General features: G+C 35.8%; 1 protein-coding gene across 3 annotated transcripts; it reads left to right on the top strand.

Moving 5' to 3' along the window:
- The first annotated feature begins 484 nt into the window (after positions 1-484).
- LOC129257586 (cyclin-dependent kinase 20-like) lies at positions 485-26,599 on the top strand. 3 transcript variants are annotated; one of them, XM_054895954.2, is made up of 12 exons: positions 491-551; positions 6,778-6,874; positions 7,242-7,315; positions 9,205-9,244; positions 10,027-10,215; positions 11,402-11,523; positions 12,192-12,254; positions 12,737-12,860; positions 16,218-16,310; positions 17,956-18,018; positions 19,552-19,749; positions 23,485-26,599. In XM_054895954.2, the coding sequence occupies exons 2-11, from the start codon at positions 6,800-6,802 to the stop codon at positions 19,723-19,725; spliced, it is 1,017 nt and encodes a 338-aa protein (XP_054751929.2). In that variant the 5' UTR covers positions 491-551; positions 6,778-6,799; the 3' UTR covers positions 19,726-19,749; positions 23,485-26,599. The 3 variants fall into 3 exon arrangements, with proteins under 3 accessions (XP_054751928.2, XP_054751929.2, XP_063952738.1); XM_054895953.2 differs by lacking the exon at positions 23,485-26,599 and having other exon boundaries at positions 485-551; positions 19,552-22,883; XM_064096668.1 differs by lacking the exons at positions 491-551; positions 23,485-26,599 and adding an exon at positions 5,099-5,117 and having other exon boundaries at positions 19,552-22,047.
- The last annotated feature ends 3 nt before the right edge of the window (positions 26,600-26,602 follow it).

Raw genomic sequence — 26,602 nt, 5'->3', positions numbered from 1 at the left:
GGGATCGGAAGTCGGAGACCCCCCCCCCCCCCCGGCCCGTGATTTTCTCCGTCAGTACGGTATGTGCACCTGACATGAAAAAGGGCATGCAGTGTGAATGGAATGTAGATATGAGGCTTTTAATCTGATTACATCTTGGACTTGTATTTTTTTTCAGAGTCTTTCCTCAATTTTCAATTTGAAGAAAATTTATATGAAAAATCGTTCGCGAACCTGCGTCCGTGAATTCAACTACAAATAATAAATTGAATCGAACTGATCAATGGGTCGGAAATTACGATAATCCTAACGGTTCGTATTCATGAATATTCACGAGGAGTAGTCTGAGTAAAAAAAAAACCCACGTAGTTATCGTTATTCCATGGACTGCCCTCTCGCAAAGGGTGCACAAGTACTGACAAAAAAAGAAAGAAAGAAAGAAAAAAGAAGAAAAAAAAATCCCCCGGCCACATCAGTGATCCCACCCCGAGAAATTGATGATGCCATAAGCCCTCTACGTTCGCTGAATTAGAGAACTGATGCTTGGCGTCGCGTAATTCGTAAACAAAAATGTAAGTCAGATGTTTTGTCGTCGTTTCTTCACTTATAGTTTAATTTGATCTCCCGAATATTCTCTCTATCTTTACTCATAAAGAGGCATATACAGCACAGGGTAGTCATTCTGACATTATGATTATGCTGCATGCTGGGGATTTGTATATCGGTTGTTAGTGTTACAAGTTAAACGTGTTCCCACATACAAGTTTAATCTGTGTAGTCATTTGTATGCCCTTTAAAAATTTATGTAGTCTCAATGTAGAGTAACGTTACGTGCCCAATATTCGACATGTTAAGCTTTTCTGCAATATTTTTCATTCTAAAATTTCTTTTCACAAAATGATATTTGGACCAAGGTTTGTTAAATATAGACCCTATTATTTGTCTTATGTTAATAAATAATATGCAATGCCAATGGCAATGACAATGTTCATTTTCAATTTCAAATTCCAAAAATCTTGAAATGTAGGCCGATCGCCATTTTTGCATGCTTCATGGCCCAAGATTCGACATCCCCTGCCAATCAAGAGTTCATTACATGCCGCCGCGCACAAAAAAATCAAGTTATAGAAGTCTGCTGTTGTGGATGCCAGAATTAAGGAGCTTTCGATTGACTGCAACGTAGTCCTAGTTCACCGGAAGTGGTGACACCGCTCGTTCAGTATAACGTTCGTACATTGTAGTATTGATGAAAACAGTAGGGTGTCTGGAGAAAAAAATTATTTTTCTTATTTCTAGAAAATATCACATTTTCTTTGTGAATTTGAAGAGAAATTACCTTCAGACTGACAGAAATGTAACATTTTTGAAAAAAATCAAATTATTGGCTGCAAAAAAGAAGAATGAAATTAGGTCAATTTTCAGCATTTCTCTGCCATAGACTGTGTAGTTAAGAAATGGACACACACAAATCCAAATTTTTAGCTTCCGAGAGCTGTTATAAATTTATTACTAATGCCAAAAACTTGTCCATAAAGAGTCCAATAGGATTTTTTATGCTCTATCTGATGGTATGATTTTTATAAAGATTTGGAAACCAGATCACAATGAAAAATTGCGACAAAGTGAAAAAAATTGTGCAAAACAGAAATTTCATTTTCCCATAGAAAACGCATGGAGAAATGGCAATCTCAACACACACAAAAATAAGGGTTTGCAATTTATCTCTAAATCCTTATTTAAAATAATCATATAAACTTGTCCTTACTGTCAAAAGAAGCCCCTGAATTTTCTCTTCCCATACATGCCAAACACAAGTTAATAATCAATTCAGATCACATTTTTCTAGTAGCCTGAACTTCCCCGAAAAAATGTGCCATATTTTCCCCTAAATCAGCCTGTTTTATGCTGACACTTTTCAGTGTGGCTTCAGACACCCTAAAAACAGTTTCGATTTTAAGTCGACATACCCGTACCAGGCCACAGCATATACCAGCGTGATAGCGAGCGGGCCGTGGGCCGATGCTCGGCCGGAGAATCAGGCGTAGCATCACGCTACGAACCAGTGGGGCGACTGTGGGTGCAACATTTGTACTCGTGCGCAAAAAGCCGAAAAAACACAGTTGTTTGGAAACAGAACATCAATTACCTATCGTCGGATATGTAGTGTCTGAAAACAGGACACACTAAATGTAATGGAAAAGCTGGTAACAAGCAGTAATTTGCAGTTTACCAGCCCTGCTGAATCAACGAAACTTGAATGTTGATGCGGCTTCATTCATTTTTGCTAAGCCTGGATGACGTCATCATGTACGAACTAGCACTCGTTCGAGCACTATGACACTGAACGTCAAAACCCTCAAATACGAGTCACAGATTTGGGCAGTGAACGAGGAGGCTCGTCACAGATTACTTCGCGCATACGCAGCGCTCCCAAAATTCCTTAATCTTGTACGTCCACATGGCTCGTCACAGAAAACGAAAGGTCTCCAGTGGCGTTGCAGCACGCGCGACCCACTAGTTAGAAATCCACTCACCACTGCCAAACACGGTTCTTGCCCCGAATTCTGCCTGGCCCTGCCATTCGCTCGACATAGCACATCACGCGTTCAATAATCAATACATGTGAGAGCCGCTGAATTGCGCTGCACCGCATGCGATGGGCAACCTAAAAGTTGCAGCGGTCATTCGCTCCTGCATTGCAATCGGGGCCCGCGCCCCTGTCGAATGAAGGCGACCTGCAAGCATGCCATGACTTGATTTCTGTGCAATTTTGATACCGTTGAATTTTCTTCTTACTTTCTTTTTTGATTGGAAATTTTGAAGATACGATCCTAAATTTGCGAGAAAGTTATCGTACTCGGAACAGAACCAAGGATTTCTTCACATTTTTGGCGCAGTTTTCTGCGACCCTGTTTCTTAAATCTGAGCTAAGCCGCCGCTTAATATTCAACATTTGTACCACAGAAATACACATAATTTTTATTTGATCCAATTATTGTATTTTTGTTTTGGTCTTTAAGTATCTGATATTTGGGCACTTTATTGCATTACAGGTAAAATTTTTGAATAAATATCTATGTATTTGTATTTACATTGGTGGTTGAAAGTCTGACTACTCTGGCAGCTGAGCTTTCTTCAACCTTATTGAGATTCCAACGACCCTAGAGTGAAGCCCGGGGGGGGGGGCACTCGACCAAAAAAGTAGTGGGTATGTGCTGCGGGCGATACAAAAAACGGGGGCCTTGGAGCGGGCTTATTGTAAAAAGGAGGGTCCTGGGAACGGGCTTCGGAACGACAAATGTTTGTGAAAACGGGGGTCCTTGAAACGGGTCGCCTGCGTGTGATTGCGTATTAATCCCTATGGACGTGCATGCAGCTAGCCCGGCGGCACTGGCGCCGGGTGCGCTAGCGCAGATGCGATGGTTGGACAGCGCTCTGCGGCCGCTTTTCACCCAAATTGCGGCTCATTGTAGCAGATCAATACGGCTGGAACGTCGTAACGGAAAATATGCGAAGCTGTGGAGCGGATTTCTTCTTTTTTCTCGATAAGAAGAAAATGCTATACTTTGGAGCGGCTTTCTTTGTTCTTTTTCTCAATAAGACAAAAATGCTATGCCTTGGAACGGAAATTTGAGTGTAAAAATGGGGGTCCCCTCCGCGGCATATACCCACTATGCATCATATACTGAGTGCCCCCCCCCCCCCCCCCCCCGGAGTGAAGTGTCTGTCTGGCACTGTCTGCACTGCAGCTACCCATTCTGTGTTTGAAATATCACTTATTTAACAAAAAATAATCAATAAAATTCATTTATGAACTGTTTATTTCTTTCATTATTATGAGAATATTTCTAATTTACCACAGACTGAAAATGAAAGAGTCGGAGTGTTTGAATTAAAATTTTGAGCTTATTTGTGGGGCACTGTGTTGATGAAAGTGTTGTGGGAATAAAAAAAACATGGCCCATAAACTCTCTTTGTAATAAAAAAAAACTAAAGAATTAAATTTGACAAGCCACCTTATCCAGTGTTTATGGTTGATCTTGTCCTCAGTAACTTGTGTGTGGTGAAATAATAAGGTGGTTCAGTTCTTGAGGATGATATGCATGTATTAAGAGTGAGCCTGAAAGGAGGTTTTTTTTGTTGTCTCGTGTGCATAGCAGAGCGAGACTATAGGCGCCGCTTTTCCAATGGCGGTGGCGGCATCAACATCAAATCTTAACCTAAGGTAAGGTTAAGTTTTTGAAATGACACAACTTAGAAAGTATATGGACCTAGTTCATGAAACTCGGACATAAGGGTAATCAAGTATTACTGAACATCCTGTCCTGTTTTCAGGTCACATGACCAAGGTCAAAAGTCATTCAGGGTCAATGAACTTTTGGGGAATCAATATCAAAATCTTAACCTAAGGTTAAGTTTTTGAAATGTCATCATAACTTAGAAAGTATATGGACCTAGTGCATGAAATAGAGGTAGTGAAGTATTACTTAACATCATGCCCAAGTTTCAGGTCACATGACCAAGGTCAAAGGTAATTTAGCTGAACATCCTTTGCAATTTTCAGGTCACATGACCAAGGTCAAAGGTCATTTAGGGTCAATGAACATTGGCCATGTTGGGGGTATTTGTTGAATTGGCATCAAAACTTACAAAGTTTATGAATCTAATTCATGAAACATAGACATACATGTAAGGGTAATCAAGTATAAATGATTGTTTTGCACACATCTTAGATCACATGATCATGGTCAAAGGTAATTTTGGGTCAATGGTCATAATATTTTATTATCATATGAATGTTTATTTTTGTGAATAATTATTCAATAGCCGTTTCCAAAGTCACCATTGCTTGTATATCAAATCGCGTAATGCAGGCGAGACTGCCAGAGGCATTCCACTTGTTTAAATTCTTTGTCTGCGAATCCATTCATATCCCCTCGACCCTTCTTGTTTTGGGAATTTTGTTGCTATTTCCTTGTCAATAAGATGGTGTCATTCCTGATTGAGGATTTTGATGGGATTTTTTCAGCATCCAAAAGGGTATTTTGAAGTTGATTTTTTAGTGTCCCTGCATACTCTGGTCCCACACACTGGACTTAGTAGTTGTGGGACATGACTACATGGCACATACATGGACAGTAAGTTTGCAATCTTGTTTTTGCAGTTTACCTGTGATTTATAGCCATTTAGAAATATATTTACTTCAAGTGACACGGTATTATATCTCTGTGAAAGTAAGAGAGCAAGAATAAATCTTATTTGTGAGTGATTAGCATCTGGAGGTGCCATCATGGCCAAGTATTCTAAGGTGCCTGACTCTACATGGAAAGTCTAGGTTCGATCCTTGGCCACGGCACCTATGCCCGTGAGCAAGGCATTTAATCAAGAATGCTCTTTTATCTTGCATTCAAATAACGAAAATGCTATATGCATTCTTGGTAATGTAGGTGTGCACTTTTTTTTTTTTTTTAATCTGCCTATTTTCTGTAGAAAAGATTTTTCACATGATGCATTGACTGTCAAATCCTTCCTGCTACTTTTCTCAAGACATTGACATTAAAAATCAAACTTTAATTGGCATATTATGAATGTGCTAGTGTAAAATTCAAACAGCATATGAACCTGGTTAGTAGAATTCAAGACATTTTCTGTTTGAATGTTATTTAAAAATGTTACTGTTTCTCTATAATGCTTTTTTTTATGCCCCCACAGACGAAGTCCGGATGGGTCATTAAGTGTTGCCCCTGTCCGTCCGTCCCCCCACTCGGTTTCCGCGCAATAACTCGAAATATATTTAATGGATTAAAAAAAAATTTGGTGTGTAGGTAGATGACACCAAAATACAGGCTAAGTTCGAATTCGGAGTCTGCAGGTCAAAGCTCATTAAATATGCGAGTTGTTTCCGCATGATAACATATGAAATATTCAACTGACTTACAAAATTTTTGGTGTATAGGTAGATGACACCAAAATACAGGCTAAGTTCGAATTCGGAGTCCGCAGGTCAAAGGTCACAGCTCATTAAATATGCGAGTTGGTTTCCGCATGATAACTTTGGAAATATTCACCAGATTTTAAAAATGTTTGGTGTCTGGGTAGATGACACCAAAATACAGTCAGGTCACATCAAATGACCTGGCTGTCATATCTTCTGTCAGAGATTATTACGGAAAGGGTGTGTCTTTAGGTCAAAGGTCTAAATTTGTTCATTATATATATATGCATATTGGTTTCTGCACGATATTAGGTTCAATCATATTGAATTAATTTCTGATTGCGTTAAGTTGGGGCATCTGTGTCCTTTGGACACGTCAAATTTCCAGTTTTACATAGTATAATGGATGGTTGTACAAGAAGACTGTTTCTGTGCAGTCTCTTATTTCAGTGTGGTGTGGTGTAGTAAGCATATCTGCTTGAATTTAATAAAAGAAAACATGATGCAACAGCTAATGCAATACATAGACAGATACAGTGTTGCCAAAAAGTTAGTGAACCCCACCAGAAAATGCACTCTTCATGCTGAGTGTTGAATGGAGACAAAACACTACAATGTTTGGCGAGCCCAGAGAAATAACCTTTATTGAATGTAATATTTTATCACCTGACTTCACAATTAAATCTCTTGACACTTGAAATATGTTCATTTTCTGGTGGGACCATTGTATATCTGAGTCAAAAGTTAAATAATATTGAATTTCAGAATTTAATGTACAAACCTCCAAATTTTATTTTCTCATCCATTATGGAAAATTGGTGTTCTTTACATCACAAATTTCATATATTGTATTTTTCATACAGATATGTGTGAGTGGTGAACAGAATGAATCAATATTCAATACTTGATCGGATTGGCGAAGGTGCGCATGGCATTGTTTTCAAGGCAAAGCATATTGAGGTAAGAAACCCCCCTCCCCAAAATCTCTCAAAAATACCAAGTGGGATATTTTATTACAAAGTAAGTGTATACCGGTAGTTCAAAATATTCTTCCAATATTATTATTTGTTTTATAAATATAATGGACCTAAAATTATTTGGTAATTTAAATGATAATTTAATTTTCCTAATTCGAATGTTGTGATTTTCCTGGCAGTGAGGTACTTTGCAATCCAAGTCTGAAAAATGTACATCAGCAGTGTCACATTTCATATTTATTTGTTGCAGTTTTTTAATTTATTCATAATGTTTTCATTTCAGATATGATTCTCCATTTACATTCGCTTCTAGACCATAATCACTGTTTCTTTCTTTTATTTATACCCAGACTGGTGAAATAGTTGCCCTGAAGAAGGTTCCACTTAGGAAATTGGATGATGGAATCCCAAACACAGCTCTAAGGTGGGATTTGATTTTGTTATAATAAAAATGTATACTGTATGTAGGCCTACACGCTAGTGCCCAAATTCAGGGATACAATGTTAGGCATTTGTTCCCTCTGATTTTGGCATGCATACTAGTAAACTAGTGCTGGGCCATATTTCAATTATATCAAAATTATGGTTTTATGATTATGTTGATACATGTATATCGCGGTAACACGATTTCATCAAAATATTGTCGATTATTAAAAGTTTGCCACTAATTATTGAACAAAATACTGTTCTGTATTGCACAGAACTTCGTAAATTGGTATCCAAATACCCCCTTTTCATGGACAACCACTGGTGAAAGCCTTACTTTCATTTCCCCTTCCCTTCTCATGGAATTGCAGCTCATAATGAAATTTCAGACTTGTGATATATCTTGTTATCGGCACTATTGAGCTGGTAATAATACACTAACATTGAACTCAAATATTGACCAGCCCTATAGTAAACCTATAGATGTGTCATCCATCAACAGGCTATGATTAATGTCACAATGACATAGCACCATAGGTCCAGTGGTCGACATTGCTATTCAAACATTATTTTAATAACTCAATTATGCCGTGAAAGAAACGAAACAGGTTGGTCACTTTGTAACGTGATTATTAGCTTGTGATTATTCATGATAATGCAAGTTACGCACAACCTTGATATTTCAAATACATGCCACAAAAGATAGGCATCTCACAGGTTTAGCTTCCTCTATTATTTTGAGCAAAAAAAAAAACTTGTTTGGTGAGGATTTCAATGAGCACTATTATTATGATTGAACCAAATCTACGTGATTTAAATTCTGTTCAAATTTTTAATGTAGTTGATTTTTCATTTCATGTGAAGTCCTTTATTTCTTTGATACTCGTTGCTGTTTGCCCCATGTATATTGAACTTCTGTTATGATTTTTTTTTAACATAAGGGGCAGTTCCACAGTTACGGAGTGACATTCAGAAACAGGTTTTTAGCATTCAAACAAAGATATAACACATATTTAAATAGTTATTTGCAAAGAAATGGTACCTGACAGTAGTTGCTGAAACCCAATTTTCAAAATAATAACATTTGTTATTTTAATCATCTGAATTAATGAGATATGAATATTCATAAACATGGTTACGGAGTGACGTAAAATGGACATGCATATTTGAGGAGAAAACATATCGCTCAAACTCTGTGAACTTTAAATGGCTATCACAATGTTGAGTTATTGATTGGATTGTATGTTGTTCTAGTTTAATATGCTGCATTACATTAAAAAATTTGTGTATTTTTTCATTAATTACAACTTAAAACATAAACCCATACCCGGTTACGGAGTGACATCTGAAATATTCACACACAGGCAACGTAAAATGAACTTATATTTTAAAATTTTTCTTTTGATATGATGTAAAATGATGACATTCAGATTATCCAAAAGAAAATTTTACAAAACAAGCAATATTTTTCTGTTTAATTGAAATAAAGTAAAAACAATATATGTAGTCCCATGTATAGAATTTTTTGTATGGTTTGGATTCTCCTATAAGTAGATGCATAAGAAAAAAAAAATGGGCAAACTGTGTTTCCCTTTTGTATTTATGAAATCCCATATGAGTTTTGATAGAAAAATTAGATCCAGATTTGAAATAGAGACAATGTAATTATTTTGGAAAATGTCCACTTTTGCTTGGAATTGCCCTAAGGTGAAAGGGGGACATCCTATTCGTTAAAGACTAATTAATGTTGCTCTTTCACTGAATGTGAAATCTATACCACTGCACTCCTGCCCAGATTTATGCTTTATTCAAACTGAATGATCAATTGATAATATGGTTTCATTTTTCTCTGTTGTCTATTTTACATTCCTATAAAAAAATATTCAGGGAAATAAAAGCATTGCAGGAAATAGAGGAGAACCAATTTGTGAGTATAAACAACAATGTCGGTCGCTACATGTATAAATTTTATTGAGTAGTGTGTTGATATTATTCATCAGTGAGAGCAAGGAATGTTGAATGACAATGATGTGTAAATCGTACACCCTCTCTATTATCATGTACAGTAGAATCATCTTAAGACAACAGTTAAAGCAACCAAATTAGAAGAAAAGAAATCAAATTCAGAAAATTTATTTTTGCCATACTAATAATATAACATAATAATAATGGATATTTAGAGGCGCTAAAAACAAAAAGTACCTTTGCGTGTACAATGTATGAATAATAATTTAACATGAATAATGATTTAACTGTGTTACTTTTTCATTGAAATTTTGAATGGGATTGACATGCAAATGGTTGCAAAGAAGAAGAGATAGCAAGATCAAGTTAAAACATTTGCAGGTCATCCAAAAGAATGGGAGAATTTCTCATATGTTCAAATGCTTTATTAATTTCATATATCACTTGGGAATAATGTTTTGAAAATTTGACTGAGATCATTTAGAATGACATTCAAAGAATTTGCACAAATGTCACCTTTTTTGTAAAAAGAAATTCCATTTTGTAAAGCTGTTTACTTTGAAGCCGAATTTGTCACGGAAGTAATAATTTTTATACATGTATCTGAAGATGTAAAATAATTTTTTTTTTGTTGATGTGAACATTTTTTTGGAATTTACGAATGTATATATGTACTATAAACACAGCCACCTATTAGACATCATGGAAATTCTGAATAATGTTATTAATCAATCTGATCTACAGGTTGTAAACTTGAAGGACGTGTTTCCCCATGGCACCGGCTTTGTACTTGTATTTGAGTTCATGCTGTCGGATCTCTCTGAAGTGATACGGAATTCAGATCAACCTCTCACAGAAGCCCAGGTCAAGAGCTACATGTTGATGCTTCTTAAAGGCATAACCCACTGCCATGAGAACTCTATCATGCACAGGGTAAGTCCACAATGTATCCTATGGTTCCCAGAAAACATTTATGCTACAGTCAAACCTACTCCTGGGGGACTCCTGGTGGATGTTTCATAAAGCTGTTCGTAAAGTTACGCAAGACTTTACGCACGACTGGAACATGTTCTTAGTTCATAAATCAATTGCATAGGGATATCACATAGCACAAGAAAGGATCACCAGTCGTGCGTAAAGTCATTCATAACTTACGAACCGCTTTATGAAACACCCACCAGGGGGTGTTTCACAAAGATTTAGTGAAACATTTCAGTGTGACTTAGAGTTGCGTACGGTATAAAAGGCGTCACCACATTGGTCAATTCATGCTAAGAGGGGCGCACTACTGCGTATTAATCAATTAGATTGTGTTCTACATATTGGCATTTAAGCGTGAGCTCTAAGTCACACCGAAACATTCCCAGACTGATTTAAAGTTATATGTTTTGAATGGCATATCATTGGTCATTTTGCAGTCGGTTCTGTCGGTGTGACTTACTCGTTAGGATTTGGGGAAGTTCCCTGTAAGAAGCTCACCTCCAGGGGAATTGCTCTGATATATGCATAGATATATTGGACTGGGATGAAAACTTTCAGAAATCACATTGGAATGGTCTACTTGAAATCAGAGTTTTGTTAATGAAATCTCATCTACATGCCAATTGCTTTGTCATTGACCGTCAGCCATGTCTCAAATTAAAATAGGCAGGCTCTGTGGAAATGCAACACAGTGGCTATGTCTGTCTACCATATTGCTCTTACTTGGCCAGGGGAGCATTTCATGAAACGAAAGGACTTGTCAGACATTTTATCAGACAAGTCCCATTTTATCCAACAGTTACCATAATAACAGCGCCTCTCAGCCAATCAAAATTAAGGGAAAATATCAGATCTGACTTGTTGGACAAAAATGTTGATGAATTGCTCCCCTGAAAGTAGTTTCATTCTCAGGAATGAAATTGAGCCTAATGGATATTGATTGAGTGAATAACCACCGGATGATATGATAAACTTAACAGCGTTAGTCCAAACTCTTGTCATTTTTCTTCCTCTATTAGTTGAACCAATAAGTTATACCATGGTTAACTCAGAACATCTCATTCACTACAGGGTAGAGGGGAAAAAGGTATTGACATCCCCTCTGTATTTTTGTTTTTTAACTTTCTCTAAATTTCAGGATCTGAAGCCAGCCAATCTTTTAATCAGTGAGACAGGGCACTTAAAGATAGCTGACTTTGGTTTGGCTAGGGTGTTCAGCAATGATGAAGGAAGGCAGTATAGTCATCAAGTAGCTACAAGGTCAATTGGAATCTTGTAAAATATACCCCCCTCCCTCAAAAAAAGTTAGAAGTGGATAATGGAATGAATGAATAAAACAAAATAAACATGTGGATAGGTGAATATGTAATTGAATAAATGACTTGATTGATTAAATTACCAATTCAAAAGTTAAATCTGATGAAATAAAGTTCAAATAAATCATGAAGAAAATAATCTGATTATTTAATAAACATAACAGAATAAGTGATAGAATAGGTGTGTAGATAAATAACAGCAGTTTAGTTTATTAGTTGACACTACATGTACGGTGTGTTAATGGCTTTAATGCGCTGTTGTAATATGTACTTGAAAGGAATAATGATAAATTCTTTGACATTTCAAGATATTTCCTGGAAAACTGAATGTACTTCAGCATTTTGAGACAAATGTTTTCAGGATCCATGACCATACATCATCAACAATTAATCTTCTTTATATTTTATTGTCTATGTGAAGAAATACTACCTTAGGTTAAGTGTTTGCTTATAAGCAATTGATCATCATTACACAGTCATGATGGGTTACATACATGTCATAGGGGAAAGATGAGTAGAATCAAATTCTAAAATACCAAATTGATATTTGCATTAGAAAAGAGTTGACCTTCACAAAGATTATTAAAATAAACCTTGTGATCGGTCTTATAGGTGGTACCGTGCTCCGGAGCTTCTATATGGAGCCAGAAAATATGATGAAGGTGCAGATCTTTGGTATGTATTGCAATTATTCTCAAAGCACAAGTAGAATGATAGCATCAATGATGAAGAAAGATTTGATACATTGTATTGATAAACACACTTAAAAAATCCAATACAAGTCCCAGAAGGGTGCTCCTGAGTTGTGTTTAAATTTTTCTGTTACACTTTATACAAGGACCCCCTTTATCTCTATAGATATTATATGTAGTTTTGCTGTAATATGCAACTCTGGATTTATGAATCTTGTGATGAATTAATCCATTCTTGTGTTGTAAATTTCAATAATCATTCCAAAATCAGATAATTTTCAATGTCAGGAAAGCAATTGTGATATTCATAATTACCTTGTAAATACATCTTTAAATTGTCCTGGTGTTAATACAGTACACTCATCAAAAGTTAGAATTAGCAATTTTCAAATTTTCAGGTCTTTTGTGATTCTTTCAAATTAAATTGTTCATATAGGCCTACATATATGTATTTTTATTGCACAGGGCTGTTGGATGTATTTTTGGAGAGCTTTTAAACAATTCGCCTATCTTCCCTGGAGAAAATGACATTGAACAGCTTTGCTGTGTGCTCAGAGTCTTAGGAACACCCACAGAGAAAACATGGCCGGTAAGTTTGGCAGTGAGTCTGCATTCGACATTCTTGAAAACTATTGTCTGGTCCGTGTCACATTGTCGGGTTTAACGTAAACTCAGGTTTAAGGTTGTGGTTTAAGTATGGAAAGCCAATTGTTACATAAATCACTAATGGTAGAGATATCATATTTCAGCTCATTTGGCTCTCAAATCATTCATAATTGTCTCGGAAGTATAAATAGATGATTGTCTTCACCATCGATGAATCAGGAAAGAGCACAGCAAACATAAGAAACATACAACTTAATAAAAATTTTGATACTTTTGGCTTCCCATGTGTTTATGTTGATGTGAAGATGGATATAGCTGCTGTGTGATTATGGAGTTATGTATGTTGGTGTCACATTTGATGTGATGTGTTGTGTTTGATGCTACTTGATGTTGATCATCTACCAGTCAAAAGTTTGTGTATAGCTGTATTTATTGGACTGATCTCTCACAGTCGTGTGTAGTTTAATCACTATTGGCCCTCTAACTAGTTTATTACATTATCTTGGTTTCAAAACCAAGAAGTAGACATTATTAGTCTACAAGCTAACACTTTTTAAAACACACCTTGTGTGTTTAAGGAGGTAGTCGTGCATCAGAAATGCATGCTACCTCCCAAAGTGAGATTTCAGTGGTTTTGGGGGTCATGCAAAAGACCCTAGATCATAACAAGACATCCCAGTTCAGCATATGCTGTAAACCTTATAACCAATGGTTCAAAGAGTATTAAATGAAAAGAAATGCCATATAGAAAAGACAACTACTAGGGATTTCAAACTTCAATTAGCTCCTGACATCATTACCTTGTGCCTCATCATGATGATGTGTGCATGGCTAGATTACTCATGCATGCCATCTACACAAATATCATTGCAAAGCATGGTCTTGACACACACAAAAATGGAATAAATGGGGCATATATTTGTGGGTAGTTGGGACATTTTTGTAAATCAAGTTTTTCTTGGCTCACATATTTTGGATCTAAATTTATTCACCAAGTTTTGGATCAACAGCAAATGAAAATGAGGTGTTAGATTTATTCGTATGTGTTAACCTTTGAAAAATCTTGGTTTTATTTTTACAAGCCTTTAAGGACCCTTTTTCTGTTGGATTCTATAGACCATCTATTCAATTTTGTTATTTGATATGGGGACAATCTGAAAATTGTATTTGTTCATCCTACAGAAATGGAGATTTTTTGCTTGCATGCTTCAAACTACCAATATGCCTGCAAAGTTGGGAATTTTTACAGTTTCAATATGCTAGATGTTGATATCTCCAAATGTGATAGGTATCACCTTCCAATAAGATTGAGGCTATGATACAACACTTGATATGTCTTTTTTATCAAAGAAGAAGTACCTGAATTGATACATGAAGTGATAACAAATCATCTCAGAAGAAATAACTATGTGATATTTAGTCTTGCTACTTAAATGACAAAAAAAAATTAAAGGTATTTAACAAATAGGCTGGATTTTGATTAAGGAAAACAGAAAATATCATATTACATTTAAAATATTTCCATCTATCTTCGATGGGAACCCATTTAAGTTTGTTTGAATTAATTTGGGTAGAAGTTCTTAGATTGGCTCCCAAAATTGAGCAGAGCAATGTTCTTATAATCCTGATGGGAGTGACCATTGGAATTGTGTTCCAGGTGGGTGTTTCATAAAGCTCTTCGTAAGTTAAGAGCGACTTTAAGAACGACTGGTGATTCTTTCTTGTGGTAAACAGTATTCATTGCGAGGTTAAACGCGTATAAAAAAGGATCACCTATCGTTCTTAACTTACGAACAGCTTTATGAAACGGCCCCCTGGATTGTTGTCGAGCCTAGCAGGAAGTTTCTGTGGCCTGTGGTCCTTCCTAAATACTTTCCCTGGATCAATGTCATACTTGTTTACAAATATGCATACTGCATCTACATGTATTTCTGCATTAATCCCTTTGTCATTGGATTGTATTTTTCTCAACACTTGATTTGTTGCCCTTGTAGCTTTGAGTGTGTCCGGGATTTTTAGATCATCTCTTTGGAGAAGCCGAACAAGGATTGTCTTGGACATGACATTCTTCATGAACACGATATCTACAATGAAATCTAAACAAACAACTTTCTTCGGAGTACCAGAAGGCTTGGCCTGAATGTTTGTGTGAATAATTAAGGAGATTGCTTCCTTCAGGGCGTCAATTGCCATCACGTAGGATGACTAAAATGCTTTTATTGATTCAGCTCTCGCTTTCCAACATGTTTTTGAGAGATTCATTAGTTGTATTGCACTGGTGATCCCAAACTCTGCCTCAACACAGCACGCCTGTTTGCGTTGCTTGTAAAGAAGGCCATAGAGTTCCTCTATGATGAATGAAGTTCCTCTACATGAATAATAATACAATGAAAATATAAATAGACATTTAAATTTTCCAGAACATAATACACTATCATTAAGATGGGCTTCTAAAGAATTGGACTATTTATATTCTGCATAGATACATTATGTCCCAAATATTGAATATTAATCCAAATCGATAGGGATCAGCCCTTGAAGAACAGTAAAAATTGCAAACAAGCCATCACAGCTCCTCAAACCCTCAAAATCTGAATTGTACTTGAAGTGAAAAGTACATGCAGGTTGCCCTTCCAATGCTTGACTGCCTCCTAGAACACATTACATTTGTTTAATATAGTATCAGATTGTAGGCCAATGCCTCTTCTCTAGTTCAGTAACAAATTGATGCCGTATAAAACAGAAGGATTGAATTTTGGATGATTGTGAGGAATCAGTTTGTATTGCGGGTGTACTCAAACTTTTGACTGGTATTGTATGTTTGATGCTGATGTCATGTTTGCTCTTGATGTCATTTTTAATGTAATACTTAATGTTGATGTTAGATACTGTATATATGTCAGCATGAATACTCTCTCATTCGTGTAAAGTTAATGGCCAAAACAAACAGTTTTACTTTCTTCATAAAATTAGATGAGGTCTGAACACTTATATATCTCATTTATCATATCAATATCAGTATTGAAAAACTGACAATAAATCCTTTTTCCTAAAAATTGCTGTCAAGTTGATATTGTTGTAAGCTACTGAAATCATGTCAAGGTATTTGGTTGGGAGCAAAAGAAATCTGTCATTTAACGACAAAAAAATAAAGAAAGGAAGCTTTGTGAAATATGGCCTTGGACCTGTTCTCACAAATCAGCTGTCGAAACAAAGATACATAATGTACATATGTACGCATGCAGGTAATCAAAATGATCGGGGAAGTATACCTTGATATTTATATCATTGCTAAATTATATTTTTTAATATATGAAAACATTGCTTTTGTGTCCTTTAGGGTATGAAAGACCTTCCGGATTACAACAAGATCACCTTTCCAGAGAATCCACCCATACCCTTGGAGCAGATTGTTCCCGATGCATCTCCTGAGGTAAGAGAAACTGTAGAATATTCACTGGGCCCTGAAGATGTCATCAAACATGACACACCAATACTAAGACCCTGCTAGAGAGATGTTCATTTGAAGATGCTGGAACACTATGGCATGTAAAGCTGTATTTTGAAGCCCAATTTAACGGAGAACATGGTGAAGAAATTATGGAAAGCTGAAAATTTCAACATTTTGTAAACATGCTACAGTATATATGGTTCATAATTTACCTTGCTCTCTCATTCTTAATTGATGAGGAAAACTATTTCAGTTATCATTGCGAGACAACTTGATTTGGGTGTCATGTGAGCTGATGAATAGAACTTGTTCTGTTATAGATTTGTCAACACTGGCTTTCCATAGTTAAACCATAATTTTAGACAGAGTGTAAATAAAACCAGAGTTCTGATAAGATAACTTTAAAATCTGAAATCAAATCAAGATTTGTCTATTACTGTTTTGAGTAATATGTATCACCATGATATCTTTTATAATGTGAACAGCTTTTGTTTCTTCAACAACCTAAAGTTTCAGTTTTTGTCTCACCTGCATAGCAGAGTGAGACTATAGGCGCCGCTTTTCCGACGGCGACGGCGGCGGCGGCGTCAACACCAAATCTTAACCTGAGGTTAAGTTTTTGAAATGACAGCATAACTTAGAAAGTATATGGACCTAGTTCATGAAACTTGGCCATAAGGTTAATCAAGTATTACTGAACATCCTGCCTGAGTTTCATGTCACATGACCAAGGTCAAAGGTCATTTAGGGTCAATGAACTTAGACCATGTTGGGGGAATCAACATCAAAATCTTAACCTAAGGTTAAGTTTTTGAAATGTCATCATAACTTAGAAAATATATGGACCTAGTTCATGAAACTTATACATAAGGTTAATCAAGTATCACTGAACATCCTGCATGAGTTTCACATCACATGACCAAGGTCAAAGGTCATTTAGGGTCAATGAACTTTGGCCGAATTGGGGGTATCTGTTGAATTACCATCATAACTTTGAAAGTTTATGGATCTGATTCATGAAACTTGGACATAATAGTAATCAAGTATTACTAAACATCCTGTGCAAGTTTCAGGTCATATGATCAAGGTCAAAGGCCATTTAGGGTCAATGAACTTTGGCCAAATTGGGGTATTTGTTGAATTACAGCCATAAATTTGAAAGTGTGTTGGTCTAGTTCATAAAACTTGGACATAATAGTAATCAAGTATCACTGAACATCCTGTGCGAGTTTCAGGTCACATGATCAAGGTCAAAGGTCATGTAAGGTCAAAGAACTTTGGCCACGTTGGGGGTATTTGTTGAATTGCCATCATATCTCTATAAGTGTATTGGTCTAGTTCATAAAACGTGGAAATAAGAGTAACCAAGTATCACTGAACATCTTGTGCGAGTTATAGTAGTTTTCAAAATCAGCACTGCTGCTATATTGAATCGCGTGATGCAGGTGAGACGGCCAGAGGCATTCCACTTGTTACTTGTATGAATTGGACACGATCACACATGATAAATCAAGTAGGAATCTTTTCTTTGTAGTTGATTTCCAATTCTTAATCCTAGTTGTAAGCCATAACTTTACTGTTTTTTCTCATTTTATTATTATTTGCTCATTTTCTGTTTTGTTCACAGGCCTTAGATTTGTTGAAGAAATTCTTGGTGTATCCTTCAAGGCAAAGGATATCTGCCTCCGAGGTAATGATGATAAGAGACTGAGTGCTCATTTTTATTTGTGTAGCAGGATAGGCCTTTATAGCCACCTCTTGCAAAAGTGACTTATGTTACATGAATCTCAAAACAGCAATTGTGAAAACCAATGCACATTCACAATTAACATCTGTTTTTATGAATGATTAATTTTCATTGTTTCCTTTTTTATATTATTGTTAAAAAATAATTTTGTAATATTAAGATTAGTGATAATATTTCAAGGTAGTGTTTGATGCAAATTTAGGGACTAATTATATTACCTACTATTCATTTGAAAAATGCTGACATATGTATTGACTATGACAGGGATAGTTTGTGAGGGGGTTGTCAAATTGGTTCTCTTTGTCATGTATGCAAACAAGGAATGGTTAAAGAAAGCACGGGCGTAAATCCGGGGGGGGGGGATGGAGGGGATACATCCCCCACTTTTCGGAGAGGAGGATGGCATGTACAATCATCCCCCCCCCACTTTTCAAGATAGAACAAATATTTTTTTAAATCATCAAATGGTTAATACTACTGTTAATAAGTGGATTCATCTTTAAATGCAGTCAAAGTGCTTAAATTGGCCTAATTTTGCATTCTAAAAATGCAGAATTTCGCTCGCATGTGGATACTAACTGTATTCCAGTATACGTCACAACAAATTCATTACAATATAACCATCATTGTTATTTATGATAGTCCTTCAAGTGAAAGATGGTAGTATTATACACGCAGTTATGTACCCCTGTACCTAAAGCCCGTGATGTGATAATTACACACCACTTGAAATAGGTTTTGGGGCAATATTCTTTCTTCCACCTACTGAAAATTTGCTCGCTCGCTATGCTCATTCGCCACATTCTCCAATAATCACACCTCATGAAAAACGATTTTAGTCATCATGTCTTCCAACTACTGAAAATTTGCTCGCTCGCTTCTCTCACTCAAATTTGGATATTAACTGTAGGCTCAGTAGTTTATGACACAACAAATTCATTATTATAGCCATTTTTTAAAAATACCTAGAGGCCTGAAAGATGAAAGGATTATGTACACGGTTATATAGGGTTATACATATACATAGCCTTAGGTGTGGGGGTGTCCCCCAAACTTTTAATTTTCAGGTCAATATATTGCTTTCATCCCCCCTCCCCCCCCCCCCCCACTGCTCGGAACGGTTTACACCAGTAAAAGAAAGTGATGTTTAAATCTTGTTTTCTTCTATATCCACGGTTTCAATACAAACTTATTTTGTTATGTAATCCAATATTAATCCCAAAATTTTTAGCACTGATGGCAATTTTATACTATTTTGCCTTGTGTGACATCTCTCTCAGTAGGATAGGTAAACAATATAAATATTGATTACATATATTCGCTTTATGTCACTTGCTCTATTTTGTTGTAGTTAAGCAGTTTAATGATCGACCTATGTGCTTTGTCACACCATGTTAAACTTCATGTAAGCCTGATTATTCCTAACTTAGTTCATGAGATTAATTGTAATCCCTTATTCCTCTATTGCTCTTCCAGGCATTGCTGCATCCATATTTCTTCACAGAGCCACTCCCAGCTCATCATTCCGAGCTCCCTATTCCGCAGCGGAGCAGACGGGGTCGAAGGTCACAGCATGCCAAGGATTACGACATTGATGTACCGCTGGAACAGACCCTGATTGACCCACAAGAAATAGCTCCGTTTGTCTGAAGGGGGACCATGTTTTGTCAGGAGGTAATAGCAGTCCTGTTCAGACTGATCTTCCTATTCCATGTAGCAGAAAACGCAGTTGAATGTCGCAGCATGCACAGATTTATGACACTCTTGTACTGCTTGAACAGACCTTGAGTTATCCATTGCTAACTGCTCTATTTGTCTAAAGGGACCCATTCTTGGTAGGTGGTCCTGTTCAGACTTTTGGAGATCATGTGTTGTAACAATCTTTACCTTAGGAAGATGTCAGGATACTATTCTGGACAACTTGGTTCATTTGGATGAGATTTACACCTTGACATGGAAGAATTCTTGTCTCCTCCCCCTTGGTGTTTGTTGTTGATACATTACATATGGTTTCTATGTGCTCAAACAACATAGAATTTATAATGTAGGGTGAGATTGTTGGGGCAATGCTGCACACTCATGGGTGTTTAAAATTTCCAATAAGCACAATGCGCTTGTACCGAATGCTTTCGTATATTCTCCACATGCCTGCATTATCACTACTCTCAATGTGCAATATATTTTGCATAATAATATTCTCACCCTACTGTGAAACACCTTTCTTGTTTTCGCACATGGAAACCATATTTAATGCAAAAATAACAAGCACAAAAGGGGGAGAATAGAATTCATCCATCACAAATTTACAAATGTGCAATATTTGTTTTATAGAACGAGTCAACAGTATGAATTTGTAGAGGGAAGGTTGGTCGAATCCCACCAAATTTTCACAGATCGCAAAGAGGTCACATCTGCTTTCTATAATGAAATCCCAAGCATATCAAGTATGCATTGCGATGAATTAAGTGCATCAAAATCCCTGCCATAAGAATGCGTATTGAGATGTTGTCTCAGCTTTTGAGCACTATTGGGAAGAGTGATACACGGCTTAAAGGTTGCGTAGATATCAAGCACATGATTCGCATACCCACTCCCTATTGGCTTCATTCTTTATTAAACCCGTTTTATAAATGTGTTTTTCCTACAGTTGTACTAAATGATTCAGAAAAAAATTTACACCTAAAAAAAATCACCAGTTTAATGTAAGAAAAACATCGTGAACAAAAGTTCTTTTATACATTTCCTTAAACACTATCTCTTCCCAAAAAGTTTGATGCCATATGCTGTATGTTAAAGCTTGGCCAATCAGAAGGTACTCTTTGTTGTTATGTAAAATTTGTTTTGTTTAAGACATGAATGCCATGACTGAATACAGGTATCCGTGAGGTCATAATCCAACATGAGTCGCAATAAACCTCATTGCACGATATATTGTCAATTGAATTATATGCAAATTGATGCCCAAAAATTGTTCATAAAACAATTGTGTAGAAAAAAGTATTGCAAGGAACATTACCATGTTTACTGCATGTCATGTAGTATTACGGTTTCATTGAAATTTGGATTCTTTCATTAAATTCGTGCCTTGCTTTGGCGCAAATCAACCATTACATCACAGCAAAGAATACTTACTGATTATCTAGGCTGAAACATATGTCATTTGAAAAATGGTATCAGATTATTTGGGAGAAGATATTCTTTCAGGACATATATGATGATTATGTGTTAATGATGAGGACTGTAAATGAATTTGTAATTTATAAGGTGTTTTTCTGACTCGCTTGGTATAATGGAAATATTTTTTCATTTAAAACTAAATAGTTCCCTATTTAATTTCACTGACCTAACCACAGTGGAACATTTCCCCTTTTTATTTTGAAATTAGAATAATACCCTAGGCCCTAGGGTTTCAGGGGGAATCAATTTTTATCTCACAGGTCTGCATAGCAGAAGCGGGACATAGGGCACTGCTTTTCCTACGGTTGCAGTGACTACTGTGTCATCAACATGAAGTCTTAAACAAGGTCATTTTGTTTGTCATACTTTGAAAGAAGAACTTATAATGAAATTTGGATGTAAGGATATCAGTGATCATTTAGTAGAAGTTTTTAGCTCTTATCACCAAGGTCAAAGGTCAATGAACTCTGACCATGTTGTGGTATCAACATCAAAAACTCACCAAATGTTGTGATCAATTAATAACTAAAGATTAAGAGATTTTCATAAGTCATTATTATCATAGAATTCAATATTATGTTCATTATGTGTCATAATTTACACAAGTATAATGTAAGATCACTAGGTCAAGGTCAAAGGTCATATTAATTAATTAAAATCAATGTTACAAAGTCCACACTCCTGCTATATTGTATTGCATAATGCATGCATGACTGCCAGGGTGTTCCACTACAAGAAATTTCTTTATTTTAAATGAAATTGAATGGAACCAAATGTTAAAATGTTAATTTATCCAAAAACATATTTATTATCAAATATATGACCTTATGTGCAAGGGTCACGGTATTGGAAGGGTCTACTTTTTTCCAAAACTGTATAAAATTGTAAAATTACTATCTGATTGTGAATTTTTTGCATGGTTAGCCTCCCACTTTCAAAACTGTGCTTTATGATTGCTATTTTGTAGCTACTAGCTCCAAGGGCAGGTCCAAGCTATTATCTCTTTGCTTACAGTTCAATGTATATCTGAATTATCTGTTGTTTCATTAATGATGGTATATTACTAGTATGGTCAAGGTTACTAGAGTAAAAAAATAATAATTTGTTGAAAGGTTGGAAGTGATTTGCAAGTTTTGAGAAGGTTAGAATTAAGATGGTTTGGGAATTAGGCCATGTAGATATTTGTGAAGTGAACTTTATTGTATCTTTCTCCTAATGAAGTTAGTATTTTATCTTATCTATTTTGTGTTGATTATTCTACAAAAGTGGATCCAAAGGTTTTCCAGAGTTTTTGCCTTTTATCTCTGTTATTTTTTTACCCTGGATCTACTTGTCATTTTTTAAAACCCCCCATGAATTTTTTTCTCAATACCTTTATACAAACTTATTTTTCCATGAATATTACTATTACGTTCTTTCCGATTTCATCAGTTATTACACAAAGAAAATTTATAATATGAATTTTTTCTATTTCAGTTGCTAAATTAGAAGTAAAGGGTATATCAAATATATAATATAATATATAATTTTAATCTTAAACAAATTTGTTGAAGCCTGTCAGCAACAAGCAAAGTCTTAATTAATTAAATCAATTTGAGTTCATTTTCATGTGATAAAATAATTTTAGTAAGGGTTCAACTTCAAACCTAAAAATAACCCACATGAAAGTGCTTTCATATTATCCCATTATTTTTAATTTTTGCATAGTTAATGACAGTAGCGTTTTTTCACGAGCTATATCCATCTTAAAGACAATGCTTGAATGTTAAAGCATGCATGATATTTAATGCGCAGTCTCATTGATTCGTATGCAGTAGAGTGCGTCCTCTGAGTGTAATCCAATCAATATGACGATCAGTTATTTTCCACACTTAGTCATATTTAGATTTTGTGAATCAACCTTGAAATTTGTCTCTTATGTCACATGTAATGTCAGTTAGCTTGGACCTGCCATCCTGCTCTATAGGGACAATGATATTCTGTTTACCAGTAAATTGAAACATAAAATCTCTTTGTTCTTTACTTTTCTTGTGAAAATATATTATTTCAAAACAGAATTTTGAATGTGTACTTTTTCTATGACAAAAAGAATTTTATATCAAGTTTAAAACTGGATTACAGGTTATGGAAAACCGAAACAGAAAATCACTGTCCCTATAAAGTGTACAATTGTCTGTACTATATGCTTGATTTGTATTTATATATTTTTTTCTTTCATGAAAAATTTGTAAGACCAGCAGCTGAGAAGATTCATTCAAGTTGCAAGACCGTAGCAGTTGACCTCATTGATTGATGGTGGTAGGCCCTAGACTTCACAAATACGGCTTGCTGTCTGGTTTGAGCTGGGATCTTCTTGCCAGAATCACACAATTACTGATGTCAATACCAAGAGATCTATTTTTCAGTGTGCAGAGAAGGGCACTGGACACTGTTGAGCGTGGTATACAACTTCCCTAATGTGAGTGCTTTATTCATGATTTTAATGGTATTCTGTGTAGCCTAGAGTATGTGAGACAATGCAATCAGTTTTCCCCTCTCCTTTTCGATAGTACTTGCATTATATGTTGATTCATTGATTGCCGTCTCGCTTGTACCTTCCTGTACTATCTGCTCTAGCTGTTACTCAAAGTTCATCTTTGTTTTACACCGTTGCAACATGTTATTTGCTATGACTGATATAATAATGTTCTAAGAGGTCGCAAAATTTTTTTGTACAAGACAAATTTTAAATACTTATATCCTTCAATCTCATTTTAACATTAATTGCAGAGCTATATGATAAAATCCTATCAATTTTGCAATATAATTATTCCTGTTTTCTGTACATACTTATTTACTATTACCATTTCCCCATTCACCATAGACCTTATGTTTATGGGAATGCAAAGTGCACAACCATACACCTAATGTTTGTGGGAATGCCGAATGCACCACCATATACTAAATTGTTTGTGCAAGTGCTGAGTGCACAACCATGGACACGTTTATGGGAATGCAGAGACTGTATCCATCATGTAATCGCAGAACGTATAGAGATTTAAGATGCCCGCGTTGGAATGACATGATACTGTGATGAAGGTAGATTCTGAATATCGGTTCGTCTGCCCCAAAATTAGTATTCACATAATGACATTTAAAAAGTGTGTAATGTTTTCACACATTTTTATGAGGATTGTGTGCTTCAATGGTTTCTCAACAATATGTATAAAAAAGAGGCTTCATCAATCACAGCAATACATGTTAGTATTGAGTCTAGTCTCAGAAGTGCAATGTCAAATTGTCAGTTACTTTTTAAGCCAATGTTTCTAGGTTCAGCTGTTTGCTTGTTTGTCATATTTTATCAGTGGAGTGGTTTAGCCAAGTTAGCTCATTTACCAAGATTGGTCAAGGTCTGGTTCGCACTTTGGTTTGACCCAGGTCTAGTGATAACCATTTGTATTTGCACAAAGAAGGAAAGAGAGGAATTGTTGATCAATATTTGAAAAGAGCATTGCTGACTTCTGGAAATTAGTTTCAATTGCATATTGAATATTTGGTGTATGGAAATCTGATAAATCCCAGAGTACTGTCTGTCTAAGAGGAATGGTGTTCTTTTCAGCTAACACATGATATCTGATCTCTTCAAACCATCATGCACTTCACACATTTTCAATGCTTGGGAAGTTGAAGTTTCTCAACCATGCTCTGCAGTTTAACACGAGTCGGTCTCGGGCTATTCATTCACCTTCTGACTGTGGGTAGGGCAGTGATCCACTTGATCTTCAGAATTCTCCAATTTATGTTTTGGCATGATTTTCTGTTGGATAATTTGGTATGTTTCTTGGGGAACATTGGAAGTCATATCCCGCTTGAACTAGAATTGCATGTATTTCACTTGGCTGGATTTATGTGAGAGGGTTGCTTTATTTTGGAATACATTTGATGGAATTGGCATATCTGATTTTGTTTTATATCCAGTTATCTTTCATATTTGTATAAGCTCTCAACTGATCTTTAAAAAAGTTTTTTTCGGTCCAACCAGAGCTGTTTCATGGACAAATCTCGAAATTGCTTCGAGTCTGGGGTTTACCCTCTGTGTTAACAAAGGATGGTGACATGTCCTACAAGAAGGGATGATTCTTGGAGAGCTTAGAGTCTCCTGACCATGGTGATCAATGAAAGAGGCTTGTCATACCATGAATAGTCTCAACAGCATACCTACATAGATTGATATGTGTGGCAGGTACGTTTTGGTTTTCTTACTTATTAGTTAACCAGTTTGGACTTTCTGTTTGCAGATAATGTGTATGATTGGATGACCTCTTCTGTTAGATTATTCTAGCTGGAATTTGTGTGTGTGTGCTGTCTTTTTCTTGTTTGTTGTCCCTGTGGCTGAAGAAATGGTTTCCTACATCTCATCTAGAATCAGTTTGGGAAATTTTATTGGCTGCTATCTCCTAAATTTGACATTGCCTCTTCTTGTAGATTGTTCCAACTGTCAGTGTCCCTTTGACGAAAGAGGTGGCTTCTTACATCTCATCTGGAATCAGTTTGTGAAATTTTATTGGGTGCTGTCTCTGAAATTTGATTTTGCTTTTTCTGGATTGTTTCTACTTGTAAATGTGATGTCCCTTTGGCTAAAGAAATGGTTTCCTACATCCAGTCTGGTACCAGATTGTGAAATTTCATCGGGTGCTGTCACTGAAATTTGTCATTGCTTCTTCTTGTCGATTGTTCCAACTGTCTACATCTCAATCCGGAACTAGTTTTTGATATTTTATTGGGCGTCGTCTCTGAAATTTGACATTGCACTTCAAGATTAGGATATATGTATTGTATTTCAATGATTGAGGGCCATTATTAAAACCATTGTGAGATATTAAGTGCACTCCCTCAGGACAAACCTATGTTCAGGGTTTAACCTCTTTATTCACATATCGTCATTCTGGCTGCCCTTGCCTTGTCTCTCAGAGTTGTGTGGAAAGAAGTGATGGGTACAGTATGCAGACCGAAACATTTGGTTAGATTGTAATGGTGAATGAATGATGGGGAAAACAAAGAAAAGAAACAAAGAAAACAAAATATACTTTTTTTCCCATTTGGTTTATTTCTAAATATTGACCAAAATACAGTGTTCATTGAATTTCATAGAATTACCATTGCATCATGGACAGAAAAGGAAATGTTTGTTTGCAAAATTGTTGTAATATTTCTCATTTGCCCTTTGGAAAAAAAGTCCCCCCCCCCCTCCTGGAAAGAAGTCAAACAGAAGAAAGATATCAAATAAGATACATATACATAAATAAATAAAATGTAAAAGATTAGGTTTGTAATATTTTTGAAAAAGGCATAAATAGCTGTTTATTACTAA

The sequence above is a fragment of the Lytechinus pictus genome, chromosome 3 (assembly GCF_037042905.1).
Source record: "Lytechinus pictus isolate F3 Inbred chromosome 3, Lp3.0, whole genome shotgun sequence".
NCBI classification, from domain to species: Eukaryota; Metazoa; Echinodermata; class Echinoidea; order Temnopleuroida; family Toxopneustidae; genus Lytechinus; species Lytechinus pictus.
This window is presented reverse-complemented; position numbering and strand designations above follow the sequence as displayed.

What these genes read in the sequence shown, in the direction of transcription:
- LOC129257586 (XM_054895954.2), top strand. Translation starts at nt 6,800, where the DNA reads ATGAATCAATATTCAATACTTGATCGGATTGGCGAAGGTGCGCATGGC. An exon ending in GATGAAGGTGCAGATCTTTG is followed by an intron (nt 12,255 to 12,736) that starts GTATGTATTGCA and finishes TTTATTGCACAG; the next exon opens with GGCTGTTGGATGTATTTTTG. An exon ending in TTCCCGATGCATCTCCTGAG is followed by an intron (nt 16,311 to 17,955) that starts GTAAGAGAAACT and finishes TTTTGTTCACAG; the next exon opens with GCCTTAGATTTGTTGAAGAA.